Raw genomic sequence first — 21,249 nt, 5'->3', positions numbered from 1 at the left:
GTGTTGGTGTGTACTGCGGGGCTTTGTAACGGTACGAGTGGGGGTCACTGTGTTTAAGGTGTGTGTGTTGGTGTGTAATGCGGGGCTTTGTAACGGTACGAGTGGGGGTCACTGTGTTTAAGGTGTGTGTGTGTTGGTGTGTACTGCGGGGTCACTGTGTTGGTGTGTACTGCGGGGCTTTGTAACGGTACGAGTGGGGGTCACTGTGTTTAAGGTGTGTGTGTTGGTGTGTAATGCGGGGCTTTGTAACGGTACGAGTGGGGGTCACTGTGTTTAAGATGCGTGTGTGTTGGTGTGCACTGCGGGGCTTTGTAAAGGTACGAGTGGGGGTCACTGTGTTTAAGGTGTGTGTGTGTTGGTGTGTACTGCGGGGCTTTGTAACGGTACGAGTGGGGGTCACTGTGTTTAAGGTGTGTGTGTGTTGGTGTGTAATGCGGGGCTTTGTAACGGTACGAGTGGGGGTCACTGTGTTTAAGGTGTGTGTGTGTGTGTTGGTGTGTACTGCAGGGCTTTGTAAGGGTACAAGTGGGGGTTGCTGTATTTAAGGTGTGTGTGTGTTGGTGTGTGCTGCAGGGCTTTGTAACGGTACGAGTGAGGGTCACTGTGTTTAAGGTGTGTGTGTGTGTTGGTGTGTACTGCACGGCCTTGTAACGGTACGAGTGGGGGTCACTGTGTTTAAGGTGTGTGTGTTGGTGTGTACTGAACGGCTTTGTAACGGTACGAGTGAGGGTCACTGTGTTTAAGGTGTGTGTGTGTGTGTTGGTGTGTGCTGCAGGACTGTGAAACGGTACGAGTGGGGGTCGCTGTGTTTAAGGTGTGTGTGTGTGTGTTGGTGTGTACTGCAGGGTTTTGTAATGGTATGAGTGGGGGTCGCTGTGTTTAAGGTGTGTGTGTGTCGGTGTGTACTGCGGGGCTTTAACGGTACGAGTGGGGGTCACTGTGTTTAAGGTGTGTGTGTGTGTTGGTGTGTACTGCACGGCTTTGTAACGGTACGAGTGGGGGTCACTGTGTTTAAGGTGTGTGTGTGTTGGTGTGTACTGCGGGGCTTTGTAACGGTACGAGTGGGGGTCACTGTGTTTAAGGTGTGTGTGTGTTGGTGTGTACTGCGGGGCTTTGTAACGGTACGAGTGGGGGTCACTGTGTTTAAGGTGTGTGTGTTGGTGTGTAATGCGGGGCTTTGTAACGGTACGAGTGGGCGTCACTGTGTTTAAGGTGTGTGTGTTGGTGTGCACTGCGGGGCTTTAACGGTACGAGTGGGGGTCACTGTGTTTAAGGTGTGTGTATGTTGGTGTGTAATGCGGGGCTTTGTAACGGTACGAGTGGGGGTCACTGTGTTTAAGGTGTGTGTGTGTTGGTGTGTACTGCGGGGCTTTGTAACGGTACGAGTGGGGGTCGCTGTGTTTAAGGTGTGTGTGTGTTGGTGTGTAATGCGGGGCTTTGTAACGGTACGAGTGGGGGTCACTGTGTTTAAGGTGTGTGTGTTGGTGTGTAATGCGGGGCTTTGTAACGGTACGAGTGGGGGTCACTGTTTTTAAGGTGTGTGTGTGTTGGTGTGTACTGCGGGGCTTTGTAACGGTACGAGTGGGCGTCACTGTTTTTAAGGTGTGTGTGTTGGTGTGTACTGCGGGGCTTTGTAACGGTACGAGTGGGCGTCACTGTTTTTAAGGTGTGTGTGTTGGTGTGTACTGCGGGGCTTTGTAAAGGTACGAGTGGGGGTCACTGTGTTTAAGATGCGTGTGTGTTGGTGTGTAATGCGGGGCTTTGTAACGGTACAAGTGGGGGTCACTGTGTTTAAGGTGTGTGTGTGTTGGTGTGTGTGTGTTGGTGTGTACTGCGGGGCTTTGTAACGGTACGAGTGGGCGTCACTGTTTTTAAGGTGTGTGTGTGTTGGTGTGCACTGCGGGGCTTTGTAACGGTACGAGTGGGCGTCACTGTTTTTAAGGTGTGTGTGTTGGTGTGTACTGCGGGGCTTTGTAACGGTACGAGTGGGCGTCACTGTTTTTAAGGTGTGTGTGTTGGTGTGTACTGCGGGGCTTTGTAACGGTACGAGTGGGCGTCACTGTTTTTAAGGTGTGTGTGTGTTGGTGTGTACTGCGGGGCTTTGTAACGGTACGAGTGGGGGTCACTGTGTTTAAGGTGTGTGTGTGTTGGTGTGTGCTGCAGGGCTTTGTAAAGGTACGAGTGGGGGTCACTGTGTTTAAGATGCGTGTGTGTTGGTGTGTAATGCGGGGCTTTGTAACGGTACGAGTGGGGGTCACTGTGTTTAAGGTGTGTGTGTGTTGGTGTGTGCTGCAGGGTTTTGTAAAGGTACGAGTGGGGGTCACTGTGTTTAAGATGCGTGTGTGTTGGTGTGTAATGCGGGACTTTGTAACGGTACGAGTGGGGGTCACTGTGTTTAAGGTGCGTGTGTGTTGGTGTGTAATGCGGGGCTTTGTAACGGTACGAGTGGGGGTCACTGTGTTTAAGGTGTGTGTGTGTTGGTGTGTGCTGCAGGGCTTTGTAACGGTACGAGTGGGGGTCACTGTGCTTAAGGTGCGTGTGTGTTGGTGTGTGCTGCAGGGCTTTGTAACGGTACGAGTGGGGGTCACTGTGTTTAAGGTGTGTGTGTGTTGGTGTGTGCTGCAGGGCTTTGTAAAGGTACGAGTGGGGGTCACTGTGTTTAAGATGCGTGTGTGTTGGTGTGTAATGCGGGACTTTGTAACGGTACGAGTGGGGGTCACTGTGTTTAAGGTGCGTGTGTGTTGGTGTGTAATGCGGGGCTTTGTAACGGTACGAGTGGGGGTCACTGTGTTTAAGGTGTGTGTGTGTTGGTGTGTGCTGCAGGGCTTTGTAACGGTACGAGTGGGGGTCACTGTGCTTAAGGTGCGTGTGTGTTGGTGTGTGCTGCAGGGCTTTGTAACGGTACGAGTGGGGGTCACTGTTTTTAAGGTGTGTGTGTGTTGGTGTGTACTGCGGGGCTTTGTAACGGTACGAGTGGGCGTCACTGTTTTTAAGGTGTGTGTGTGTTGGTGTGTAATGCGGGGCTTTGTAACGGTACGAGTGGGCGTCACTGTTTTTAAGGTGTGTGTGTGTTGGTGTGTACTGCGGGGCTTTGTAACGGTACGAGTGGGCGTCACTGTTTTTAAGGTGTGTGTGTGTTGGTGTGCACTGCGGGGCTTTGTAACGGTACGAGTGGGCGTCACTGTTTTTAAGGTGTGTGTACTGCGGGGCTTTGTAACGGTACGAGTGGGCGTCACTGTTTTTAAGGTGTGTGTGTTGGTGTGTACTGCGGGGCTTTGTAACGGTACGAGTGGGGGTCACTGTGTTTAAGATGCGTGTGTGTTGGTGTGTAATGCGGGGCTTTGTAACGGTACGAGTGGGGGTCACTGTGTTTAAGGTGTGTGTGTGTTGGTGTGTGTGTGTTGGTGTGTACTGCGGGGCTTTGTAACGGTACGAGTGGGGGTCGCTGTGTTTAAGGTGTGTGTGTGTTGGTGTGTAATGCGGGGCTTTGTAACGGTACGAGTGGGCGTCACTGTTTTTAAGGTGTGTGTGTGTTGGTGTGTACTGCGGGGCTTTGTAACGGTACGAGTGGGCGTCACTGTTTTTAAGGTGTGTGTGTGTTGGTGTGCACTGCGGGGCTTTGTAACGGTACGAGTGGGGGTCACTGTGTTTAAGGTGTGTGTGTGTTGGTGTGTGCTGCAGGGCTTTGTAAAGGTACGAGTGGGCGTCACTGTGTTTAAGATGCGTGTGTGTTGGTGTGTGTGTGTTGGTGTGTACTGCGGGGCTTTGTAACGGTACGAGTGGGGGTCGCTGTGTTTAAGGTGTGTGTGTGTTGGTGTGCACTGCGGGGCTTTGTAACGGTACGAGTGGGGGTCACTGTGTTTAAGATGCGTGTGTGTTGGTGTGTAATGCGGGGCTTTGTAACGGTACGAGTGGGGGTCACTGTGTTTAAGGTGTGTGTGTGTTGGTGTGTGTGTGTTGGTGTGTACTGCGGGGCTTTGTAACGGTACGAGTGGGGGTCGCTGTGTTTAAGGTGTGTGTGTGTTGGTGTGTAATGCGGGGCTTTGTAACGGTACGAGTGGGGGTCACTGTTTTTAAGGTGTGTGTGTGTTGGTGTGTACTGCGGGGCTTTGTAACGGTACGAGTGGGCGTCACTGTTTTTAAGGTGTGTGTGTGTTGGTGTGCACTGCGGGGCTTTGTAACGGTACGAGTGGGGGTCACTGTGTTTAAGGTGTGTGTGTGTTGGTGTGTGCTGCAGGGCTTTGTAAAGGTACGAGTGGGCGTCACTGTGTTTAAGATGCGTGTGTGTTGGTGTGTAATGCGGGGCTTTGTAACGGTACGAGTGGGGGTCACTGTGTTTAAGGTGCGTGTGTGTTGGTGTGTAATGCGGGGCTTTGTAACGGTACGAGTGGGGGTCACTGTGTTTAAGGTTTGTGTGTGTTGGTGTGTGCTGCAGGGCTTTGTAAAGGTACGAGTGGGGGTCACTGTGTTTAAGATGCTTGTGTGTTGGTGTGTAATGCGGGACTTTGTAACGGTACGAGTGGGGGTCACTGTGTTTAAGGTGCGTGTGTGTTGGTGTGTAATGCGGGGCTTTGTAACGGTACGAGTGGGGGTCACTGTGCTTAAGGTGCGTGTGTGTTGGTGTGTGCTGCAGGGCTTTGTAACGGTACGAGTGGGGGTCACTGTGCTTAAGGTGCGTGTGTGTTGGTGTGTGCTGCAGGGCTTTGTAACGGTACGAGTGGGGGTCACTGTGCTTAAGGTGCGTGTGTGTTGGTGTGTGCTGCAGGGCTTTGTAACGGTACGAGTGGGGGTCACTGTGCTTAAGGTGCGTGTGTGTTGGTGTGTGCTGCAGGGCTTTGTAACGGTACGAGTGGGGGTCACTGTGTTTAAGGTGTGTGTGTGTTGGTGTGTGCTGCAGGGCTTTGTAACGGTACGAGTGGGGGTCACTGTGCTTAAGATGTGCTTAAGATGTAATGTTATTGTTACAAAGCCCTACAGTATACACCAACACACACACACACCTTAAACACAGTGACCCCCACTCGTACCGTTACAAAGCCCTGCAGTACACACCAACACACACACACACACACACACACCTTAAACAAAGTGACCCCCACTCGTACCGTTACAAAGCCCCTCATTACACACCAACACACACACACACCTTAAACACAGTGACGCCCACTCGTACCGTTACAAAGCCCCGCAGTGCACACCAACACACACACACACACCTTAAACACAGTGACCCCCACTCGTACCGTTACAAAGCCGTGCAGTACACACCAACACACACACACCTTAAACACAGTGACCCCCACTCGTACCGTTACAAAGCCCCTCATTACACACCAACACACACACACACCTTAAACACAGTGACGCCCACTCGTACCGTTACAAAGCCCCGCAGTGCACACCAACACACACACACCTTAAACACAGTGACCCCCACTCGTACCGTTACACAGCCCTGCAGCACACACCAACACACACACACCTTAAACACAGTGACCCCCACTCGTACCGTTACAAAGCCCCTCATTACACACCAACACACACACACACCTTAAACACAGTGACGCCCACTCGTACCGTTACAAAGCCCCTCATTACACACCAACACACACACACACACCTTAAACACAGTGACGCCCACTCGTACCGTTACAAAGCCGTGCAGTACACACCAACACACACACACCTTAAACACAGTGACCCCCACTCGTACCGTTACAAAGCCCCGCAGTGCACACCAACACACACACACCTTAAACACAGTGACCCCCACTCGTACCGTTACAAAGCCCCTCATTACACACCAACACACACACACACACCTTAAACACAGTGACGCCCACTCGTACCGTTACAAAGCCGTGCAGTACACACCAACACACACACACCTTAAACACAGTGACCCCCACTCGTACCGTTACAAAGCCCCGCAGTACACACCTTAAACACAGTGACCCCCACTCGTACCGTTACAAAGCCCCTCATTACACACCAACACACACACACACACCTTAAACACAGTGACGCCCACTCGTACCGTTACAAAGCCCCGCAGTACACACCAACACACACACACCTTAAACACAGTGACGCCCACTCGTACCGTTAAAGCCCCGCAGTGCACACCAACACACACACACCTTAAACACAGTGACCCCCACTCGTACCGTTACACAGCCCCGCATTACACACCAACACACACACCTTAAACACAGCGACCCCCACTCGTACCGTTACAAAGCCCCGCAGTTCACAGCAACACACACACCTTAAACACAGCGACCCCCACTCGTACCGTTACAAAGCCCCGCAGTTCACACCAACACACACACCTTAAACACAGTGACCCCCACTCGTACTGTTACAGTGTGTTGGTGTGTAATGTGGGGCTTTGTAACGGTACGAGTGGGGGTCGCTGTGTGTGTGTTTACACATACGCGGGGAGTACACTGCTGACTGGCCTCATTCCTTTGCCTTGCTGCACTCCCTTTTTAATAGCTCTGGGAACCACTGTGTTGTGCACTCAAGGCTTTTCCAGATAAACCTCTGAAAGTTGGACTCAGAAAGAGGAACATCTTCAGAGATCTGGCTCCTACTGCAGTACACCAATGTCAGCGGAAATACAGCATGTAGCTCAAAGAGACATTGTAGTGTATTGAGTTAAATCAATGAGCATTATTTGGAAACAAAAATAAATATATATTACATCCAATGGCTTATTAATGTGTATGTCTTTATCTACAGAGGAACTTAATGTGTCAGAGTGTGTGTGTGTTCCTCACCTTCAGCTCATACTCCTCCTTTGTCTCCTGTGTCTCACTACGGACGTCCTGCTTCAGGTCCATGTCGTCTTTGAAAGGCTGAGTGGAGGGAGAGAGGGAGACAGAGGGTAGAAACTAAACCATCAAAACACACCACAAGAACACACACACACAAAGAGAGGAGAGGGAGAGAAGGAGGGAGGGAAGAGGAAAATACCACATCAGGTTGATCAGCAGAAGAAGAGAAAAGAAAGAAAAGATAGAAAGGTAGCTTTGCACACACCCGTCTTTACTACACACCCTTCGTTACAGAGCTCACTGAGGTCAGGTTTCCCCACTCATTATTTAAGGTCTCCTCCAGTCACACCATTTGCTGGGAGGGTGAGACTAGCTCGTGCTTCCTCATGTGAAGATAGGGTTCCCACACACACAGAGCAACGCCCACTGTACTCTCTCTTCCCATAGCTACCTACGTAGTCATCTAGAAACCTGAGTTATGTTAATACCCCCGAGTAGATAACCCTCTAAAACACAGTTTCATGAAGCACACACCTACGTTCGTTCAGGTTTTGACCAATTGTTTATATTAACATCTACTGAACTGTATTAATGTTTCTCCTTCTGCTGTAAAGAGATCATTTCAGACACAAAACTTCTTTATCAGACTTTGTCGGTCAAACTCTAATGAACTGGATGCATATCTCTGATAAAGTTTGTTTTTTCTGCAAATAAAATTATCTGCTCTGTTAGAGACGTGTAAATGCACACAAAATTCATTCATTCATTCACTCTCTGTAACCCTTATACAGTTAAGGACGGCGGTGGGTCCGGAGCCTACCCGGAATCACTGGGTGTGAGGTAGGAATACACCTGGAGGGGGCACCAGACCTTCACAGGGCAACACAAACTCACAAATACGGACACTTTTGAGTCTCCAATCCACCTACCAGCATGGGTGGAAACCGGAGCACCTGGAGGAAACCCACGCCGACACAAGGAGAACACACCACACTCCTCACAGACAGTCACCCAGAGGAAACCCACACAGACACAGAGAGAACACACCACACTCCTCACAGACAGTCACCCGGAGGAAACCCACGCAGACGCAGGGAGAACACACCACACTCCTCACAGACAGTCACCCGGAGGAAACCCACACAGACACAGAGAGAACACACCACACTCCTCACAGACAGTCACCCGGAGGAAACCCACGCAGACGCAGGGAGAACACACCACACTCCTCACAGACAGTCACCCGGAGGAAACCCACACAGACACAGAGAGAACACACCACACTCCTCACAGACAGTCACCCGGAGGAAACCCACACAGACACAGAGAGAACACACCACACTCCTCACAGACAGTCACCCAGAGGAAACCCACGCAGACACAGAGAGAACACACCACACTCCTCACAGTGAGCAGATGAATCTTATTATCTCCAGCATTGTGGAAGTCTTTTCTAAAGAGGACTGTCTGAACTGTGTATTATGGCAATGTAGGGACAGGTGAAGTATCTAATGCTGTCCTTTCACCTCTGATATCTGCCTTTAGAGTGACCCCAGCAGCTCTGACCACATCAACCTTATTACTACTTTAAACATACAGTGCAGCACTGAGAAAGAAAGACACAGCTGTCCACTTGCTGCCACACTCAGAGAACACACTGCTCTCACCATGCGGGTTGCTGTGGAGACACTGGCTGAGTCCTCCTCCAGGCTGTGTGTCTCTTTGTTTACCGTCTCAACCTTGATGTCTGGCTTCAGCGCGACCCCTCGACGACCTGCACACAGCACAAACTCCTCATTACAGTTTCATACAGCAACAGTGTATCCATTAAACTTTATTCACAATTCTCACACACACACACACACAGTACTCACTTCTTTTTCGTTGGCGGTACACGTAGAACGACAGGGCGAGGAGACAGAGGATCAGCAGCATGGAGGAGCCAACCGTTCCCCCGGCTATTATTCCCACAGGCACTATATCTGAGGGACAGAGGTAAAGTGGTTATTTCTAATTAAAAGCTTCATCAGGGTTTGTCTTATACATCTGTTGGTACTCAGAGACTCTTCCTGTCTGTGGGGATCTAAACAGGAAGTTGTTGCTGTGGCAGATTCCATTAGAGAAACCGTGCCGCACGTTTAGATCACCACAGACGCTCTTACACTCGTGGGGGTTGGAGGAAGTCTTTAAAAATGTCTGTAGGAGGTACAGCGTTTATGTAAGAGATGTAACAGGGAATGTTTTATGAAAATGCTTCACAAAGGGAGGCAGCGTTTGACCCAGATGTCTCCTGTTAGCTCCTGTAACTGAAACAGTGAAATTAGGACTGAGTTAATGTCACGGTGCTAACGGCCGTTAGAGAATGAAGACTTACACATGAGACACTTCCTGTGAGACATGACGCCAGGCAAAGTCTCCTATTTAAACTGCTGCCAAAACAACATTAATGTAGACCTCAGCGAGTTTGGAGGAGACCACTGTTTGTCCATTTCTCTAACAACAGCCTAGAGACACTCGCATCTGCTAGTGTTACAGTGTGTGATGGGGACGAGACTATCCCACCGAGAGAGAGAAAGGGAGAGGGAGAGAAAGACAGAAAGAGATAGAGAGGGGGGTGTGTCTAGGGCCTCATAGCGAACACAGACATCAGCTCAGTCTCTAAACACTGCAGAGTTTAACACAGGGACATTTTAACTGGGTCCTTCACCTTCATCAATAACCAGGTTTCCTCTGCTACATAACGCCGTTTCCTCTAGTGCCTCAGCGGCTTTCAGTTCGGTTCATTACAGATTATAACAGGCATCGGTTAACGTTTTTACTTTATTATAGTTTTGAAATGACACTAAAGAACGCAGTACAGACCCATAGCCCACGGTGTCAAAGGGACGTGCAGTAACAGCAGCAGCTCCCCCAGGTCCTAGTGCCCCCAAGTTTCATTACATTATTAATATGGAGACAGAGAGAGAACCGTTGTTGAAAATGAATTGAGGGGTAAATAACATTTAGTGTGGGCTACAGCCCCCTAAAACCGGTCTAATGACGTCTGTGGTTATGGACAAACATACACCTCTTGTCTCTTGTTTTTAAACTAACTTCAAAATTGAGGGCAGTGAACTGACAACAGCGCCCTCTAATGACCGTCAGTCAGTGACAGATGCTGTAAATAATGCGTACTGAAATATTGAACATGTGCTTATTAATTATATGATTGTTATTGAATTGTCCAGCCGCACTGAGGCCACCAGGGACTCCACTCAGAGCCAGGACTGACCTGCGTCTCCTGGGAAACTGTAAGTGTAAAGACGCTGAGACATCGTTTGGGGTCTTTTTCTCACTGCTCTCACTAAATTGTTATATACTTTGTGTGAGACCTAATGGAGGAAAAGGGTTTCCACTGTGAGCCCTGCTTCTGTCTGAAACCACACCCTCTGTGTACTCACCCGTCTCCGCCAGGGTGATGATCATGGTCCCGGGGCCGAATGAGTTCCAGGCAGTGCAGTTGTACGCGGACTGGAAGTCTGACTCCATGACGTTGTTGATGGTGAGCGTGGAGAGAACAGCGCCACCTTGTGACACGGGTTTACTCTGCTCCACCGTATACCTCTCCAGCAGAGTGCCTCTTTCTTTCTCCCACACGTTCTCCTTCCACGCCCACACCTACACACACACACACACACTTACATCAGAAACAAGGTTATCACTAACACATTTAAAGACAACGTTCACAACTGTAGTCAAAGGCCACTTCTGTTACAGGATTCAGATGGTTTCCTGTTTTCAGCTGCACACTGGAAGGGTCTAATGTGTTTATGAAGCTCCAGTGTAAAAAAAAAAAGAAAAAAACAGGGCTATTATTTGTACACAAGGTGGCGCTGAATAGTTTTAGAGCTTTAATATCTTTGAAAGAGACTCTCTCCTTCATTCTCTTCTTTAGTCTTTCCTTCATTTTCATTCAGTCTCTCCCTCCCTCTATTTCTCTTCTCCTTTTTCATTTTGTCCCTCAATATCTATTCTGCTCTTAACTTTTCATTTTAGTTTTTCTTTCTTCCCTTTTACCCTTTCTCACTCCCTCCCTGTACCCCGCCCCCTGAAGGTGTGTGTGTGTGTGTTAAAGACTGCAGAAGGGTGGTGTGTTTAAAGTGAGCTGGAGCAGATTGACGATGAAATATGAACAACACAGTGGTTAAATATGCAACGCTCGCTCTGTCACTGCTAATGTCCCTCTTACACCAGAGGGGAGAGACAGAGAGGGGGAGAGAGAGAAGGGAGAGACAGAGAGAGGGAGAGGAAGGGAGAGGGAGAGAGAGGGAGGGTGAAAAAACAGGGGAGGAGAACAGGAGCGAAGAACAAAAGGAATGATCCATTTCTCCTCTCCGTGCATTAAGAGCTATTCTGTGATGTCACGTCTCATTATCCACACAGCAATCAGAGGAGAGGAGGGAGACAATAGACAGAATGAGACAGAGACAGAGAGAGAGACACACAGAGAGGGGTAGACAGTTGTAGCTGAGTAAAGAGTAAAGTGCTGAGGTTGTTAAAAGCTCTCACACGTGTGTCATGTCCTTGTGTCTGCTGCTGATGATCAGCTCTGAAAGCTACAGCGCTTTCTTCTCAGTTGTCTTTCTGTTCCTCTCTCTCTCTCTCTCCTGACCATCCTTTGTCTCCTGTTCTATTCATCTCCTCTCCTTAGTTATTATTCTCTCTCTTCTTTCTGTTCATTGAGATTTCTGAAAATGCCTCACAATTAGATCAATGCTCAGGTTTAAGGTGAAGTATACCCCCTCCTCTCTTTGTGTGTAAGTGTGTGTGTGTGTGTGTGAGAGAGAGAGAGAGTTTACTCACAATTTTATCAGGTGGAGGGGTGCTGGCGATGTAGCATTTGATTTCCCCCTTCTCTCCCCTCACGGCGTACTGGACTGGGTCACTGGAGATGATCGGTGGCCCTGCAGAACACCAGAGCAATGGCAGGACATCAGTAATTATTATTGTTAACCACTTTGCTTTGGTTCTTCAGCCCTATTCGGACCGGATTAGATTTGCGTAGGGAGCTGCTGTTTAAGACTTGTCAGTTGGGCAAGAGGATTAGTGAGGGGCAGCCGTGGCCTGGTGGTGAGGAACTGGGCGTGTAACCCCCAACTGCTCCCCGGGCTCCGTGGTTAGGGCTGTCCACCGCTCCGGGCACCGCTCACTGCCCCCTAGTGTTCACTACTGTGTGTGTAAATGAGTGTTTCGCTGCACGGATTGGGCTAAATGCGGAGAACAAATGCCTCTGTGCAGCTCAGTGGCCAATAACATGATTCTAATTCTATTAGCAGTAATCTAATTAGTAGGAGACACGCCCAGAACAGGTTTGTAGGATGTCCCTATAGCTGCCAGAGGTTTCACTCCTGAATGATCCTTTAGATTGTTTTGGCCCTGTCCACACAGATTTATACATGTGTGTGTGTGTGTGTGTGTGTGTAAGAGAATATTGTACTAACCATTCACCGTGAGCGTAACCTCCGTCTCTCCAACTCCGATCCTGGGCACGATGGCTTTACACACATACTGCCCCGCATCTGCCTGACTCACTGACTTCAAATACAGCTGATTATTGTTACTCAGAACCTGAGAGAGAAACAGAGAGAGAGTTATTTACAATTAGATATATAGTATACAAAAATATAGAGCAGGGGTTCTCAGTTCCAGGACGCTTTCTTGTTGAAGTGACCATACTATGCACCCACAATGCACCTGATTTTAAAATTGTAGCTGTGTTCAAAATGTGTTTAACATTGTAACTGTAGCATATCACCCACCCCCCACCCACTTCCAAAAAAAAAACTACTGTCAGCCCTCAGAGGTCTTCCTCTACTAACTGCAGTCCCTTACCTGACCACCAGGATGCTGACCTTGTTGCTATGACAACTCATTAACTCACACCTAAATGCTATCAGCACCTACATCAGCCGCTCTCCTTTAACCCGCTCCATAACCACTGTCTTCAGGATCCTCGCTTTCGGCCTCTGCACTCGTGTGTTTGTGGTCTGATCTTTAGCCTTCGATCCTTTGCTCCGCCTTTTTTGACTTTGTCCGTTGTGAGAGTAGTCAGCGTAAGCCGATGTAGCACCAACTGTACACGCAGCTAAATCACAGTGTAGTTTGTGCTGAGATGCTAATGTGGCTAACAGACGGGATCCTTGTGAAATCCTTATGCCTCTGAGTGTGATTAGACTCTCTCCAGCGTGGGTCGAGGAGCTGTATATGTTCACATTAGTGCCTCAGTCTGAAACCAGACAGTCGCTCCCCAACGTGGCCCCCACACCGAACAAAAACACGGATAGTAGAAATGTGAGAGTTCTTTTTCTTCCAAAACTAAACTGACCCATAAAAAGCCTTCAGTACGTAATGAGGGCACTCACCATACTGGAGCCTTTCTTTGTCCAGGTGAGAGTCAGAGGAGGATTCCCAGCCCATTTACAGTTCAGAGTGACATCAGAGTCTACGTCCACTGTCACCGGCCTCGGCTCCACCACCAGGATTGGACCGACTGGAAAGTCATAGAGAAGCAAGAGGAAATACAGTCAACAATGTAGAGACAGGAGTGTGTGTGTGTGTGTGAGACAGTGAAAGGGAGAGAATGTTTAGCAGAAGCTGTGTAGTGAGGAAATGGAGGGATAAACTGATAAATAAACAGATAGGAACTGACAGTAAAATAAACAGACAGATGAACACAGATAAACGTGTGGATTTATGGACAGATCAAAGGATGGATGAATGAATAAACAGATGGATTGACAAGGAGATGAAAAGACGGGTGAATGGATGAACTGATCGATATAAACGGATGCGTACAGTGGACGTCCACCAGAATGCTGACGTTGGTGCTGCCCACTGCATTAAACACCTGACAGGACACAGGCTCGGTGAAGAAGGAGTGGTCCGCTGTCGTCACAAACACACTCTCCCTCGCCCCCTCCAGGATCACCCCACCTTTGGCCCATCTGCAACACACACACACCGAACGTTGAGGCAGGCAGCGAACTCACCACGTGACACAAACCATGCTCGAGCAGCAGTGCTGAGGAGACGCTGAGGATCAGTGAAATGGCGAGAGGTTGAAGCCGAGGTCACTGCAGTTGTGTGGATTCAGTGTAGTGCTCTGTACACAACGATCCCAGCTCTGGCTTCTGGAACTTTCTGGATCAAATGAGTTGAAGTGTTTTTACGTATTCCACACTTTAATTATTCATCACTGATACTGGCCTTAGCCCCAACTCTGACTCCCTCATGCCTTGGTAGGTGACTTGTAAAGGTGGATTTCTGTCGTCTGAGAACATCAGCAATAACAGCCCTTTTTCTATGTATTTAAAACAATAACTCTGATAAAGCTCCGGTTTCCTCCCACGCTCCAAAAACACACGTTGGTAGGTGGATTGGAGACTCAAAAGTGTCCGCAGGTGTGAGTGTGTGTCGTCCTGTGAAGGACTGGTGCCCCCTCCAGGGTGTGTTCCTGTCTTGTGTCCAATGATTCCAGGTAGGCTCTGGACCCACCGCGACCCTGAACTGGATAAGGGTCACACACAGTGAGAGCTTTGTCTGAGGTTATTTCCAGAGACAGAATCATTTTACGCTGCGTATTTTTTATGTTAAATTTTTCAAGCCTTAGTCTTGACTGAAATGATCATTAACACAGCACTAGTGTTGCTTGTGTAGTACTTATATTACACCCAGTAGTTTTGGTGAGTAAACATGATGCAGCATTGAGACAAAGTCAGTACAGCAAAAGAAAACACACACACACACACACTCAGACACACTCTCACTCACTCCCTCACACACACGCTCTCTCTCTCTCTCACTCCCTCACACACACTCTCTCTCTCTCACTCCCTCACACACACACTCTCTCTCTCTCACTCCCTCACACACACACACTACCTAACACACACAAACACCTCTCTCTCTCTCTCACTCCCTCACACACACACACTCTCACACACACGCTCCTACCTGTAGCCCATGACTGGAGGGTTGGCTGTAGCTTGGCAGGTAAATGTTACTCTTTCACCTTCTAGAACAGAACGAGGTGAAATTGACAGTAACACCGTGGGAGCATCTAGAAAAAAGAGGGAAAAAGAGAGAGATGAGCAATGTTCTTTTTTCTGAAATCAAGGTCATAAACAGATAGAAACAAATCTGTTAGGATTTGATGGCATTCAGCCTCAAGAACATGTTCTGCACAGATATTTTATGATTAAGTTTCAATCACAAACGCCACTCCAAAGTATCCCCGAATATTAGATGGAATCTAGACTGGCGCCCCCTCCAGGGTGTGTTCCTGCCTTGGCTCTGGACCCCCGCCGCCCTGAACTGGATAAGGGTCACAGATAATGAATGAATAAATGAATCTATCACTCTAAAGGATGCAGTTCCCTGGGCTTTAAGCCGCTGTAGCCCTAGTCTCTCATTTCCTGCTTTTCTGTGGGGTTTGAACCTAATGAACTATGTATAACAGATTCTTTCAGTTCCTCTGTCACTGCATTAAAGAGAAAGCAGAGCTCAGCAGTGTTCACATGAGTGTGTGAGTGTGGGTGATGATGATGATGGGGGTCTCCCCTGAGAAAACTAGTAGGCTCCAAGTCTGCCTGTGGACACACACACACACACACACAGTCTCACAGGGTAAAGCACTAAAGCACAGTGGTAACTGATCACTGGATATTAGGACTGATCTAAAGAGAAGTAATTTAATGTAATGAACCTCTAATTTAGTTTTATTTTCTGAAAACAACAGCTGTATGACTGTCATTTATTTGACAGTTTCTTATGAACAAGCTAGGACTAATTGTTTACACCCCAGAACCACGAGTGTGGGGTCACTACCCGACATTACCCGATATTCATACGGGCCGAGCCCGTGCTGTTCTGGCTCTGGTGCAGCCTGGAGTCCAACTCCAAACCGCGTTTCACACTCTTCACCCACTACGACATTCCAGAGTTCATACGTGAAAATGGCTTAAGAGACTCACACACACACAGACAGAGACTCACGGTGGACGTTGAGTGTGATGGTGGCCCGTTTGCCCAGGGGCACGGCCAGGTTAGTGGCCACACACGTGAAATTGCGTCCTGTGTCTGTGTCCAGTGGCTGGATGGGCAGAAAACTGCGTGTGGTCACGCGCTTCCTGTCAGGTAACACCTCCTGAGAGACAGACACACACAGAGAGAGAGAGAGATGTGTAAACGGGAGGAGAAAACGTTTATAGTGTGTGTGTGTGTGTGTGTGTGTGTTCTCACAGTGCTAGTATGGGCTCCGTCCACTATTACTCCGTCTTTGTACCACTCTATAGTGGAGAGAGGTTTGGCTCCTCGGGACGTGCAGGTGAGGTTATAGGAGACTCCAGCCATCAGGAGAATCTCTGGAGCGCCTTCTATCACTGGATCATCAGGAGGAACTACAAACAGACAGACAAGGCAGAAACACACACAAATTACCTTTACACATTAAACTTAGCATCAGCTCCTACACAGGAACACACTGGTGGGCGGAGCAGCCCCAAACAGGCTCAGAGGGGGTGTAAAATGTGTTCTTACTGAGGACAGTGAGTTTGGCTCTTCTTGAGCGGAGAGCAGCTTCTGTGGCCTGGCACTCGTACAGAGAGTCATCTGACAGCTCAGCGGAGGAAATCTCCAGATTGTACTGACCCACATCCACTATCCTCAACACTCGGTAACGAGGCCAGGCTGTAAAACACACACACACACACACACACACACACACACACACAGAGGTTAATATCTCCAACATTAGGTAATGAGGCAAAAATGTAATACACACACACACACAGATACTGTCAAAGAGGTCAGGGGAGTGTATCAAACAGCAGGATTCCTGAGGAAGCCAGAAAACCAAGTCCATTCATATATTCTACCACTAAAATGTAGCAAAAAATATTTATGAATTCAAGCATTTATTATTAACATTTCCTATGTAATTCACATGAGATGAAGACGCATAATAATTTGTAGCCTCTGGATATGTTCATTCATCCACTCAGTGTCTGTAACCCTTATCCAGTTCAGGGCGGTGGTGTGTTCTCTCTGTGTCTGTGTGGGTTTCCTCCGGGTGACTGTCTGTGAGGAGTGTGGTGTGTTCTCTCTGTGTCTGCGTGGGTTTCCTCCGGGTGACTGTCTGTGAGGAGTGTGGTGTGTTCTCTCTGTGTCTGCGTGGGTTTCCTCCGGGTGACTGTCTGTGAGGAGTGTGGTGTGTTCTCCCTGTGTCTGCGTGGGTTTCCTCCGGGTGACTGTCTGTGAGGAGTGTGGTGTGTTCTCTCTGTGTCTGCGTGGGTTTCCTCCGGGTGACTGTCTGTGAGGAGTGTGGTGTGTTCTCCCTGTGTCTGCGTGGGTTTCCTCCGGGTGACTGTCTGTGAGGAGTGTGGTGTGTTCTCTCTGTGTCTGCGTGGGTTTCCTCCGGGTGACTGTCTGTGAGGAGTGTGGTGTGTTCTCCCTGTGTCTGCGTGGGTTTCCTCCGGGTGACTGTCTGTGAGGAGTGTGGTGTGTTCTCTCTGTGTCTGCGTGGGTTTCCTCCGGGTGACTGTCTGTGAGGAGTGTGGTGTGTTCTCTCTGTGTCTGCGTGGGTTTCCTCCGGGTGACTGTCTGTGAGGAGTGTGGTGTGTTCTCCCTGTGTCTGCGTGGGTTTCCTCCGGGTGACTGTCTGTGAGGAGTGTGGTGTGTTCTCTCTGTGTCTGCGTGGGTTTCCTCCGGGTGACTGTCTGTGAGGAGTGTGGTGTGTTCTCCCTGTGTCTGCGTGGGTTTCCTCCGGGTGACTGTCTGTGAGGAGTGTGGTGTGTTCTCTCTGTGTCTGCGTGGGTTTCCTCCGGGTGACTGTCTGTGAGGAGTGTGGTGTGTTCTCTCTGTGTCTGCGTGGGTTTCCTCCGGGTGACTGTCTGTGAGGAGTGTGGTGTGTTCTCCCTGTGTCTGCGTGGGTTTCCTCCGGGTGACTGTCTGTGAGGAGTGTGGTGTGTTCTCCCCGTGTCTGCGTGGGTTTCCTCTTGGTGACATACTTAAATATATTTTTCTTAAACATAAAATGACAACTGGCATTTTAATACTATGCAAAAGTAATTGTGATTGTGAATATGACATATTCAAACTTAATGTTTAGGGTTTTTATTAATAATTATTATTTATTCATTCATTCATTCATTATCTGTAACCCTTATCCAGTTCAGGGTTGCGGTGGGTCCAGAGCCTACCTGGAATCATTAGGCACAAGGCGGGAATACACCCTGGAGGGGGCGCCAGTCCTTCACAGGGCAACACACACACACACACATTCACACACACCTACGGACACTTTTGAGTCGCCAATCCACCTACCAACGTGTGTTTTTTTGGACTGTGGGAGGAAACCGGAGCACCCTGAGGAAACCCACGCGGACACAGGGAGAACACACTAACACCTCACAGTCACCCGGAGCGGGAATCGAACTCACAACCTCCAGGTCCTTGGAGCTGTGTGACTGCGACACGACCTGCTGCACCACCGTGCCGCACATTATTATTTATATATAAATAATATATATATTTACACACACACACTTATTATCCTTTAATGACAAATGTTTGGGAGAATGTTTAATTCCTATAATACATTACACATAAAGCTCTCTAAAAGGTAAGTGTACACCTAGTAACACACATCCAGGACACTAGGTGTCATTGCTCCATTCAGACCAAGGTTGGGGCTTAATAAAAATCTGTGACTGAAAGGAGACCGCCAAACCATCACTCGGGGGTAACACTCAGGGCAGTGTGGTATTAACTGAGGGTACTTTGGTAGACAGCACAACTCTGCCACTTTCTATTGTAGTTTTATATTTGTAAGTTACATAGACTCCATAATACACTCCTGCACTGACTGAGTTACAGTGTCTGCTGCAGCGTGTAACAGTATGTTCCTTCCACCAGAGGGCACCCCAAGACATTGACATTCTGTAAGCGTACTCTCCTCTCTCTCACACACTCACACACACACACGTTATGACATCATTGATCTGAATGGGAGGGGGGGCACCAAAGTATTGGCAAAGATTACATCATCCCTTAGCTCAACCAATCCTTGCAGACAGCCAACCTGTGTGTGTGTGTGTGTGTGTGTGTGTGTGTGTGTTTTCACACGTCTATAGGTGTGTGTCAGAAACATCCATTTTCATTATGATTAGAGAGCTGAGGTAGGACTAACAGGAGAGAGGGGGAATAAAGAGGCAAAGCGAAAAAGGACAAAGAAAAGAGGGTGGTGGGATGAGTCTGGAGACTTAGGAAGATGTAGGGAAAGGAAAGATAAAAGAAAAAGGGATGGAGCCTGAAAAATATAGAGGGCGTGTGCTTGGCGACGATGTATTGGAGAGAATATGTGCGACTGCTCGATTGCTTGTGTGTGTGTGTGTGTGCAGATTACGTATGTGTGTGTGAATACATTAAGTGTGTATGCAGATTCTGTAGGTGTATGAATGAATGTGTGTGAATCAAACTGTGTGTGTGTGAATAGTGTGTTGTAGGTGGATTCTATATTGATACTTGGCTTTGTGTATGAATGTCATGGTTGAGTGTGTGTGTTTGTGAGTGTGTGTGTGTGTTAAAGTACTGTATATCCATGCATTCGACATCTCTCTCTCTGCACTATGTAACGTTTGGAGGAGGTGTAGGAAACTCAGTGGTGGATGAAGTGCACAGATCCTGTACCGAGTTAAAGGACAGAGACCCAAGGTAAAACACTACTGCAGTGAAAGCCCTTGGTTTAGATTTAAACGAGTGAAAGTATGAGGATTCGTCACGGCTCTAACGTCTCTCTGTTTCAGCAACATTTCACTACAGTGTCATTAATGATAAAGAATAAAGCACTGAGGCACACTGTGTCCATCAGGTAGAGCCCAGCTGCTGTGGAGTTACGGCCTGTGAACCCTTCGTGAAGATTATAATAATAATAATAAACATCAGAGTTCAGTATAATTTCACAGAGGAGGTGTGTGACGAGGCCAGGTTCAGATTCTCTTCCGTCCTTGTGTCACACGCTCTCTCTCCCGCTGGCGCTGGACGCTGCCGCACTGACCCGGAGAGGGGCTCTGTCTGGGCCCAGTCTCTTTAACACAGCGCTGTAACTTGATTGGTGCATTACGCTCTTTTTTAGTTTTAAAAGTTAAATTTTTTATTCACCGCACGAGACACAAGTAACGACAGATTTCTCTGAATGTAGCAGAGTAAAGAGTGAGATATTTGACTTTGAGATGTAGTGAAGTTAAAGTAGGGGCGAAACCGTGGAGCAGCAGGTAGCGTCTCTGTCAAAGTTCCAGGGTCCTAGAGGTTGTGGATTCGAGTCCCGCTCCGGGTGACTGTCTGTGAGGAGTGTGGTGTGTTCTCTCTGTGTCTGCGTGGGTTTCCTCCGGGTGACTGTCTGTGAGGAGTGTGGTGTGTTCTCTCTGTGTCTGCATGGGTTTCCTCCGGGTGACTGTCTGTGAGGAGTGTGGTGTGTTCTCCCTGTGTCTGCGTGGGTTTCCTCCGGGTGACTGTCAGTGAGGAGTGTGGTGTGTTCTCTCTGTGTCTGCGTGGGTTTCCTCCGGGTGACTGTCTGTGAGGAGTGTGGTGTGTTCTCCCTGTGTCTGCGTGGGTTTCCTCCGGGTGACTGTCTGTGAGGAGTGTGGTGTGTTCTCCCTGTGTCTGCGTGGGTTTCCTCCGGGTGACTGTCTGTGAGGAGTGTGGTGTGTTCTCCCTGTGTCTGCGTGGGTTTCCTCCAGGTGACTGTCTGTGAGGAATGTGGTGTGTTCTCCCCGTGTCTGCGTGGGTTTCCTCCGGGTGACTGTCTGTGAGGAGTGTGGTGTGTTCTCCCTGTGTCTGTGTGGGTTTCCTCCGGGTGACTGTTTGTGAGGAGTGTGGTGTGTTCTCCCTGTGTCTGTGTGGGTTTCCTCCGGGTGACTGTCTGTGAGGAGTGTGGTGTGTTCTCCCTGTGTCTGTGTGGGTTTCCTCCGGGTGACTGTTTGTGAGGAGTGTGGTGTGTTCTCCCTGTGTCTGTGTGGGTTTCCTCCGGGTGACTGTCTGTGAGGAGTGTGGTGTGTTCTCCCTGTGTCTGTGTGGGTTTCCTCCGGGTGACTGTCTGTGAGGAGTGTGGTGTGTTCTCCCTGTGTCTGTGTGGGTTTTCTCTGGGTGTTCTGGTTTCCTCCCACGCTCCAAAAACACACGTTGGTAGGTGGATTGGAGACTCAAAAGTGTCCGTAGGTGTGAGTGTGTGTTACCCTGTGAAGGACTGGCGCCCCCTGCAGGGTTTGTTCCCACCTTGCGCCCAGTGATTCCGGGTAGGTTCTGGACCCACCGCCGCCCTGAACTGGATAAAGGTCACAGACAATGAATGAATGAAGTTAAAGTAAAAAGTGACCAAAATAAAATACAGTGAAATACAGATACACAATAAACTACTTCAGTGCCATAAACAAAT

At 48.9% G+C, this 21,249-nt stretch overlaps 1 protein-coding gene across 1 annotated transcript in view; it reads right to left on the bottom strand.

Moving 5' to 3' along the window:
* kirrel1b (kirre like nephrin family adhesion molecule 1b) overlaps positions 1 to 21,249 on the bottom strand; it is an 82,507-nt gene that overhangs the window by 56,641 nt on the left and 4,617 nt on the right. The window contains exons 3-14 of the mRNA XM_066656623.1: positions 16,356 to 16,505; positions 16,059 to 16,216; positions 15,813 to 15,963; positions 14,772 to 14,877; positions 13,614 to 13,762; positions 13,181 to 13,308; positions 12,260 to 12,386; positions 11,622 to 11,722; positions 10,220 to 10,436; positions 8,654 to 8,761; positions 8,447 to 8,553; positions 6,783 to 6,860 (exon numbers count right to left, since the gene is read on the bottom strand). Of these exons, the coding sequence (XP_066512720.1) occupies positions 6,783 to 6,860; positions 8,447 to 8,553; positions 8,654 to 8,761; positions 10,220 to 10,436; positions 11,622 to 11,722; positions 12,260 to 12,386; positions 13,181 to 13,308; positions 13,614 to 13,762; positions 14,772 to 14,877; positions 15,813 to 15,963; positions 16,059 to 16,216; positions 16,356 to 16,505 (1,580 nt within the window). The remainder of the gene's footprint in view (positions 1 to 6,782; positions 6,861 to 8,446; positions 8,554 to 8,653; positions 8,762 to 10,219; positions 10,437 to 11,621; positions 11,723 to 12,259; positions 12,387 to 13,180; positions 13,309 to 13,613; positions 13,763 to 14,771; positions 14,878 to 15,812; positions 15,964 to 16,058; positions 16,217 to 16,355; positions 16,506 to 21,249) is intronic.

The sequence above is a fragment of the Hoplias malabaricus genome, chromosome Y (assembly GCF_029633855.1).
Source record: "Hoplias malabaricus isolate fHopMal1 chromosome Y, fHopMal1.hap1, whole genome shotgun sequence".
Taxonomy (NCBI): domain Eukaryota; kingdom Metazoa; phylum Chordata; class Actinopteri; order Characiformes; family Erythrinidae; genus Hoplias; species Hoplias malabaricus.
Note: the sequence above shows the minus strand (reverse complement) of the source record. Positions and strands in the feature narration are given on the sequence as shown.